General features: G+C 47.1%; 2 protein-coding genes across 2 annotated transcripts in view; both read left to right on the top strand.

Moving 5' to 3' along the window:
- The window catches only part of CAPN14 (calpain 14), a 31698-nt gene extending 30032 nt beyond the window's left edge, over positions 1 to 1666 (top strand). The window contains exon 21 of the mRNA XM_009333689.1: positions 1562 to 1666. Coding sequence (XP_009331964.1) covers positions 1562 to 1666 — 105 coding nt within the window. The remainder of the gene's footprint in view (positions 1 to 1561) is intronic.
- A 428-nt stretch (positions 1667 to 2094) lies between these two features.
- Positions 2095 to 8771, top strand: part of GALNT14 (polypeptide N-acetylgalactosaminyltransferase 14) — a 114466-nt gene continuing 107789 nt past the window's right edge. Inside the window, exon 1 of the mRNA XM_009333688.1 lies at positions 2095 to 2222. Within this exon, the coding sequence (XP_009331963.1) occupies positions 2095 to 2222 (128 nt within the window). The remainder of the gene's footprint in view (positions 2223 to 8771) is intronic.

Genomic DNA, 8771 nt, shown 5'->3' with positions numbered 1-8771 from the left:
ATGGTGTGGGATATCCCTTTGGTCAGTTGGGGTCAGCTGTCCCGGCTGTGTCCCCTCCCAACTTCTTGTGCACCCCCAGCCTGCTCGCTGGTGGGGTGGGGTGAGAAGCAGAGAAGGCCTTGACTCTGTGTCAGCACTGCTCAGCAACAACAAAAACATCCCTGTGTGATCAACACTGTTTCCAGCACAAATCCAAAGCATAGCCCCATTCTAGCTACTGTGAAGAAAATTAACTTTATCCCAGCCAAAACAGCATATTCTGGATCAATATTTTCCAGTGGGCACAAGTTTCCAAGAGTTTAAACAGCTGAGTTTTGCAGAACTTTAATTGTATAAAATGCAAAAAGAAAGGGATACTCTATCAAACCAACACATAGCTAAGCACATAAAGAATTTAGGGGATGAACTAACATAAAGTAATTCATATGCTGCAAGAATAAATTGCTGAGTCCAGTAGAAGGATCCCCTATTTCTTCTTCATCTTTTTTTTTTTTTAATGTAAAAAAAGTGCACAAGTACTTGGAAATACAAACTCTCGGGAGAAATTTGGTGGAAAGGCCATGTGGAGGTGCCATTCCTCAACACTACTCTTTAAATTACATAAAATGTTGCCATAAATTTGAAAACCATCAAAGAACTTCTATCAACTCCAACCACCGGAAACAGCTGAAGCAAGCTGAGAAGCCCACATCGCCCTGCTGAATTACGGTGCCAAAACCTGAGCTGCAAACACAGCTGTCACTGGAGAGCTTACCGTGACAGTAAATCAAGCCCTTCCCACTTGATTGTGAGGCAGACATTCATCCTTTCTCAAATTATTTAAAGCAACTAGAGGCAAGAGATCCTCAGGTGGCCCACACTGTTGCATACTCATGAAAGTTAAGATCAGCTGAGAGTGCTTCCCCTCAATGACTTGGCATATAAGAAGAGCTGCGTCTAGTTCACAGGCTCTTGAGGGCAAAGCCTAGGGGGAAGGTCTGCTGATTGTTGGTAAAGCTGCTGTTCTAAGGTGCTGTGCTTGTGCCCTTCCTAGTGTGGGTCCAGGAGCTGAGCCGGCTGTTTTGCAGGGGTGAGTGGCAGGGTGAAGGTCCTGCAGCGTCAGCTAAGGCTGCCTTTCTGCTTTTTGTGTTAAGTCAGTGTTTCTCCCTTGCCAAGTAACTCTGGGCTTGGGATTGTTGGGTGAAGGATGAGGCTGTCCTGATGTTCACAGGAGGTGGTTGCAATGGGATCAACCCCTTCTGCATTGCTCGGGTAGCGGGGTGAAAGTACCCCAAGGGTGAGCATGCCATGGGGTGGCACAGAGGGTGGGAGGTGGGCACAGAATGTCTCCGTTGGTAGCCCAGCTCCTGGGGGCTGCAGGGCTATGCTAGCCTGCCCTGAGATACTATTGCCTCCCCAAAACTGAGGATACTCCTGTCTGCTTCTGGACTGTGCAGGGCAGAGCCAGCCCCTTCTTGCATCCAGCTCATGGAGGAAGAAAACCAAAGGATCCACCCTCCTAAGTCAGGCTTTTTGCTCAGCTCTTCAAACCTAGAACTGCTCCTCTTTCTCCTGCCACTAGTCTCAGCTTGCTGAAACAAAGACCAAAAGCCTCAATTCCTGTAAAGGTACTCTAATGGCAGCCAAAACAGGCTTCCTAGAAAAGATCGACTACCGCCCGGACTGAGGGGAGTTTGAGCTTTAGCAAAATGGACCGATGAGAAAAACATAGCTAGTCCTGCAAAGATGAATTCGATAAAGGTGGACAAAGCACAGTGAATGCATGAGATGCTGGTTAAGTGTTAGCTTTTACATATAGCTCAGTTCTAAGTCTTTAGATAAGACTTAATCTTTTCTATAAACAAATACATTCATTTACATGAATAATCCACATTTCTTATGCAAATCATTTCCCTGCTGCTGTTTCTGCTGAGAATAATATTCAGTATAATTACCACATTTATTTAGTGAATCTATTTACACAGGGTAGCTCTCTGTCCGTGAATGCTCTTCACCAGAGAAGCCCAAAGAGCAACAGGGGAGCCCAAGATGCCAGTCATGCGCGCCTTCCACTTTCTATTTTTGTTCTGATAAAGCATTTTGGGGCCATTTGAGATGTCTCGGCAAGAGCAGAAGGATGTCAGCATCCTGCCTCCGTCCCAGGGAGAGCACCTGCTGCTAATGGAAGGCAGCTCTCCCCTGCTCGCTAGCCTGCTGTTTGAGCCCGAGCTAACTATAATGAGGCAAGGCACTTTGAATAATGACTTTCCTTTGGGTATAAGGCTATCTTAATTTTTTGTGTGTTTAAGTTGGTAATTGCCATGGAGTTTGAAAATCTTCCAGGTTTTACCACTCTTAATTATGTTCTCATGCATATGCATCGTCTGCTTGTGTACTCATTACTGTGAGGAGATCAGAACCCGAAACATTGGAGCCGTTTCTTCCAATTATCTCCTGTACGCAGAATTTCCTGTGAAATACCCCTCCTGCGTGGGATAGCCCAAGCTGTTTGGAGCACATCTTGCTGTCCAGAGCACATTCTGTTCTGTGTGGTCAAATCGAGATGCGTCTCTTCCCTTGTGTGTCTCACCTGGGTTGCTCCTACCTGGGATGTCCCCTTGCTCGTAGCACCAGCTATTGAAATGCTTGTTCAGGGAAGTTATTATGGTGTCCTAATGGAAAATATTTCAACTTTCTAGGGCCCTGATTGCCTCTTTACCTGCTCTGTTTGCATCTATTGATCGCTGTGGTTCAACAAGAGCCTCTGGGACTAACAAATTCTAACAGGTTTGAATGCATTAATGAGGTGTTACACGGGGAAGGAAAAATAATGCTGTTGGGCTTCTAACTTGTTCTTGCTCAATAACAGCAAAACAAATGTGTGCAATTAAACATTACTTTGTTTTCTAAATAGCAGCCTTGAAATTTTGTCCTGTTAGTGGGGAAATCAAGCTGCTGCTTTGTTTTCTAACCAACAACAATGATTCAGTGATGGGAAATGAGATGTTAATCCACTGGAGCATGTTCAGGGTTGAATATTGTTCTGTTGTAGGTAGGCAGGATTTGTAGCACTGTGTGTGTTTTCCTGTAGGAGATTGCAGTGGATCCCATGAAAAGATTGATGCAGAGCAAGCATAGACCTTGAGGTCATGCCTGCTTTTTGCACAGAGTAACTGCTTGCTTTTAACGATTTTTCAAGGAGATGTAGGGTTAGTTGTTAGCCCCTTGGAGCTTTTGCGTTGCAAGCAGGGGATTGCCTGATCGAATCATAGAATAGTTTGGGTTGGAAGGGACCTCTAAAGGCCATCTAGTCCAACCCCCCTGCCGTGGGCAGGGACATCTTCAACTAGATCAGGTTGCTCAGAGCCCCGTCCAACCTGACCTTGAATGTTTCCAGGGATGGGGCATCCACCACCTCACTGGGCAACCTCTGCCAGTGTTTCACCACCCTCAGCATAAAAAATTTCTTCCTTATATCTGGTCTATATCTGCCCCCCTTCAGTTTAAAGCCATTCCCCCTTGTCCTGCTGCAACAGGCCCTGCTAAAAAGTTTGCTGCCATCTTTTTTATAAGCCCCCTTTAAGTACTGATAGGCTGCAAGAAGGTCTCCCCAAAGCTTTCTCTTCTCCAGGCTGAACAACCCCAACTCTCTCAGCCCGTCTTCACAGGAGAGGTGTTCCATCCCCCTGATCGTTTTCGTGGCCCTCTTCTGGACCCGCTCCAACAGATCCCTGTCTTTCTTATGCTGAGGGCTCCAGAGCTGGACGCAGTACTCCAGGTGGGGTCTCACCAGAGCAAAGGGGCAGAATCCCCTCCCTCGACCTGCTGGCCACGCTGCTTTTGATGCGGCCCAGGATACAATTGGCCTTCTGGGGTGTGAGCGCACATTGCTGGCTCACGTCCAGCTTTTCATCCACCAGTACCCCCAAGTCCTTCTCAGCAGGGCTGCTCTGTCAAGATATAAATCACTCTGTCTTTATAATTAGTGTCTGATTGTATATGGAAGAAATGTCTATTCCTAGGCACTTCACCTAAATAATGGGATTGAAATCTTAGAGTTAGGTGATGTGTGGCTCACTCTCTTCAGTTTTTTGATCCTTCGGGGGGGGGGATGAATAGTCAAGAATTTTTTCTATGAAAAATTTTCTAGGAGGAAGATGAGGGTAAAACTCTTCATCCAGCTGTGAAAGTGCTCTTTCCCACAAAATGCCTGGTGCAATATTACATATTGCCAGCTGTGTTAATAGATGCCTAAATCCCAGTTGGCATTGGGCCACACATACCACAGAAGTAGAGATTTGGCTCTGAAGTCTGCTTAACACCTGCACACAAAAGAACAGAGGCATTAAAGGTGCTTTAAGGACAAACCTTTATTTTGGGTAATGTGTTCTCTCACCCATCACCTGAGTTGTTCTTCATTCTGTTGAGTGTCACCTGTCCAAACAGCAATTATGGGCTTGAATGTGTCTAAGGGACATAGTCCTGCAGCTGGCTAGAAGGACTGATTTGGCATATTTGAAGTAACAAAAGGGCTTGGTCTGAATTCTGGCAGGGTTCTCTGCTTTCTTAGAGATGGATGGGGGGTGTGTATGCACACATGTGCATGCACACAGGAACACATCTCCTTGGGAGGCAGCTGAGCAGCTCTGCTCCCTCTGCAGAGTTACAGCAGCGCCGGAGTTCCCTGAGAGCATGGGTGCCTGCCAGAGCTGTGCTGAGGACTGCAGGGTGCCCAGGACCTTACAGGATCAGGTGCTGCTGGTAAAGATTCAGATCTGCCCTGTGCTATATTTGTTTATTGTTTGTTTGCTGCAACTTGGCCCATAAAGCTATCTACCTTCTTTGTCTCAAGTGTCCTTTTGTGGCCATTTGCAGTGGCTGCCGCCGATGCAGTGACCTGGAGCTAGACAGCTTCCCCTGGCCAAAACACTGAAAAACCAGGCTGTGGGATCAGCTGCCATCACTTACCCGTGGGCTTTCCCCAGAAAATGCCTGTGTCGTGGAGCATCAGGAGAGACTGTCAACCACTGGAGACATCTGGAGACAGACAGGACTCAGAGGACTTGGCTCTCCTGTGGCAATAAGCTACACAAAAGCAGGGCTGGTCAAAAGCAGCCAGTGAACAGTACTGAAGGTGGTCACAGCAGAAGAGCTCTGCCCAAGGGTTCTGTTTTTGTGCTCCCTAATATGTCCCACAGCCACATGCTGAAGTCAATGTGTCTCCCTTCAAATCTCCCATTGCTCTGGCCCTTGTTTCCACACCTGCTCGTACTGGCACCATCAGGCACCTGGAAATGCTGGGAGCTAGTAAAAAGGCTGCATCTAATCCAGAAAAACCTGTGCTCCAGCAAATGGAGACAAAGACTGGGGAGAATGTGAATTACAGTTGCTGAAGATGCAAGATATAATATGTTGTGGTAGGCAAGAATTCCCCCCACCCTCCTCCAGCCTTACTATGGAGAAGTCTTTGCATTTGACCCAATGGTGAGGGAGCTCAGCACTGCCTCCATCTGTGCCACACAAGCTAGGCTGAAGGTGGGAGCCTGACTTGTAGGAACTGCAAGCGAAAGCCTGGACGTGTGCTGGTGCCCATCTACTCGCGGAACAGCTTGTGTTCCTGCAGCTGACTTGATGAGAACTTCAATTAACAAATGCTATTAAAGTAGCTCCCCTCTTTATTTTATTTTTTTAATGCATAGCATTTCCTGACAGCTTAAACCTTTAATTAACTGGAGATGCCATCATGGAAAGTTTGCTAGAGAAGAATGCTTGCAGCTTAATTAAAAAGAAAAAACATCCTTTACAGTTACTGAAAAAGATCTGCTTGCAACTCCAACAGTGGCAAAAAGCCTGCAGGAATTCCTCCATTTGCCTTTCTGATTGCAGCAGTAGGTGAGGAGGTGCAGAGCAATATCATTGCCCAAGTGGAGAAGGCGAGTGCTTCACAGCTTTGTGTTTGACCCTCCAGTGTAGGCTGCAGAGGTAGGACAAGCTACAGTTCTGTTATCTCAGTGAGGGAAAGGAGACAGCCAACTATAAAGCTTTTACTTTTTTAAAGAACTTTAACTTACAATTCTCCTGGTATTAGACCAGAGCTGTCTCTAACATTTGTGGTCTTCTCTGAGGATATGCAGGGAGAACGTTGTTCAGCATAAGCACTGGTCTTTTTTTTTTTTTGGCTCCCATTACAGCAAAACATCAAAGGCAGAGCTTACCTGCCACAAAAATATGGGATAATGTTCACAGTATCTTCAACAGCCTTCATGGTAGCTGCTTTTTGAGATGGTAGGGTACCGTCTGAGGTGGCAGAGAGCCCTTGCTGTCGTTCACAACCCTGAGGGCTGTGTGTGACGGTAGCCATGGCTAGGAGCCACTGTCTCAGGACACGCTTGCACCCTTGCAGCAGCATGCCATGGGGCCAAGGTACAGTGGTGACAAGCGCTGCAGAGCTGGTGGACCCCCATGGCAAAGCAATGATTGCCCCTTGCTCCTGTGCAAAGGACTTCCTGGCTTCTCCCTTTCTTCTGCCCACGTTGACTGGATTGGAACAGACTAGGTGACCTGGAAGCTTTCTGAACAGCTGCGGATCCAAAAAGGGATTTTTGTTCCTGTATTAAATATAAAGCTGGAAGAGTCACTGACATGACTGTTGCATTCGAAGCACAGCTCCACCCCTAGACGAGTAGCAAATGGTTTCTGAGTCATCCCCTGGGAGCAGGTTGGGGCTGTCAGGGTGGTGCCCGGGCTGGGGGGATGTGTTGGCTTGCTCCCTTGGGGGCCCTGCTCCCAGGCTGGCCCCTTGGCTGCTGGTGACGAGGGACAGCTGGGCTTCTTGTGAAACATGCCAATGCTTGGCACTTGCCAAAACAGCTATTTGGGAGCAGCTTGATGTGCTCTCCCTCCTCTCCTGGCCCTGTCCTCAGCGTGGTTAAATTCAGTGAATGTAGCACCCCCTCTTCCAGGGGTGGGAGAGAAACTCCTGTATTAGCTTCTTTCCCCAAGCCTGGAGCAGAGATCACAAGGGTACTGTTGACCACTGAATGAAATCCATCTCCCTGCGTAACCACACATTACCATGCTGACCCTTTCAAACGCTGATCTCTTATTTTTGCAAACAAACATACTCTTTCTGATATATCTGCTACGGCAAGCAGTGCCTCTTTGTGGAGAAGCTGTGCTGCCATAAACAGCAGCGAGAGCTGGGCTGCCCCAAATGATGGACGGTACCAGGTCCTCCCCGGCAGCGGGCCTCTGTGTCCTAAAGCCCCTTTTCAGCCAGAGCTCAGTGGGGTTCCTCTGTGTTACAATAACCTGTGATGTTCAGCTGGGACTCCCCAGCACCCCGAGTTAGGGGTAGATTTTGACCCTTTCCTCAGATCATTTTTCAAGGGTACCTGTTTATCTCCCCTTCAAATTTCCAGGAAAAAAATGCAAACTATTTGTGCTCCTTTCGGAAAAGGAGTATGTTTTTTCTCTGTGGATGGGATCTCGAATGTGAACTGAACTCAAACTGGGAGTAGTCCTAGTATCAACTGCACTGAAGCAGTGCCCAGCTGGTTTGTAGACCTGGTGAGATGAAATTCCTCTGGAAATATTCTTGCTGTGCTTTACAGATGCTCTTGAAATGGCGAGGAGAGCTACTTTTCCCTACCACCCTTTCCTTAAAGGCAGGACCCTGAAGGGCTATCGCCTGAGGCTGTGACTGTGGAAAGTCCCCCTTCCACTCAGAAATGACGTCCTATTTTTGCTCTTGTGAAACAATCACTTTTCATCAACTTTGCAATGCTGATACCAACAAATGCTAAATACCCAATAGACTTTTTTCTCTCTCTGGCTGTACTGCTGGCCTTAAGTTTTGCTCTCTTGGAAACAGGTAGTATGTCATGGACCTCACTTGTGAAGCATCTGAGATTGGCAGATGAAAAATTAGAAAAATGGGCAACAGATGGGTATCAATAATACAATAGAAGATTTTTTTATTGCCATGGTTTTAATGTAATTGCAGTAGGATTTTTATACAAGTCTCTGAAAGTCTATGACTTCAAATAACTGAACCTACAGATTTGTGCTCTTGCCTCCTTCTTGTTTAAATAGCTGTGACTATCATCTGCTAGATATATTATCTGTCCCAGCACACACGCATGCAGTCAGGAGGAACAGATTTTCCTGGAGATTGTATGCATTGCTAGAGCTCCTCGAATCTCCCGTCTCATCACGGGACCCTGCACAGAGCAGCCACAGGGCTCCAGCAGGCAGGGATTTGTACGGTGTCACCGTGGGGCTGGTGGTGTCACCCTCCTCACTGGTGTAACAGTGGTGCCAGCGGGGGAGAGTCAGGCCTTTGCCCGTTATCTTGGCCAGGGACAGTGGGTTATTCGTCAAGGCGCTGAGCCCTGCCAATAAAGCTTTCCCTCAGCAGAGGGAGTTGTTTCTCAAGGTAATAAAATAGCATTATCTGATTGCATTTTTGTCAGGTCTGTCCTATTTATTACCTTACCTGTAATCTAATTTGTAATGTATTTCCCTGATATTTTCTATATTTCCCCCCTATATTTTGTAATAACTTCCGCTGAAAGTCTGACCTACAAAAAGACGTTCAGCTTTGAACGATAACACCCCGGTGCCTTTATCTGGAAAAGCTCTCCTAGCATGGAGCGAGGTCTGCTAGGAAAAGCTCAGCACCCTCTGCAAACCTGTCAGGGGAACCGTACGTTACAGCAGTCGAGGTTGCTTCATCCTAGCCAGGAAAACACCAGCAGCTACTTTCTACTTGTGGCAAGGTGATCTTTTTG

This window comes from Pygoscelis adeliae, unplaced genomic scaffold (genome assembly GCF_000699105.1).
Source record: "Pygoscelis adeliae isolate BGI_AS28 unplaced genomic scaffold, ASM69910v1 Scaffold1, whole genome shotgun sequence".
Classification (NCBI taxonomy): domain Eukaryota; kingdom Metazoa; phylum Chordata; class Aves; order Sphenisciformes; family Spheniscidae; genus Pygoscelis; species Pygoscelis adeliae.
The sequence above is the reverse complement of the archived record's forward strand: the minus strand, read 5'-3'. Positions and strand labels throughout refer to the sequence as shown.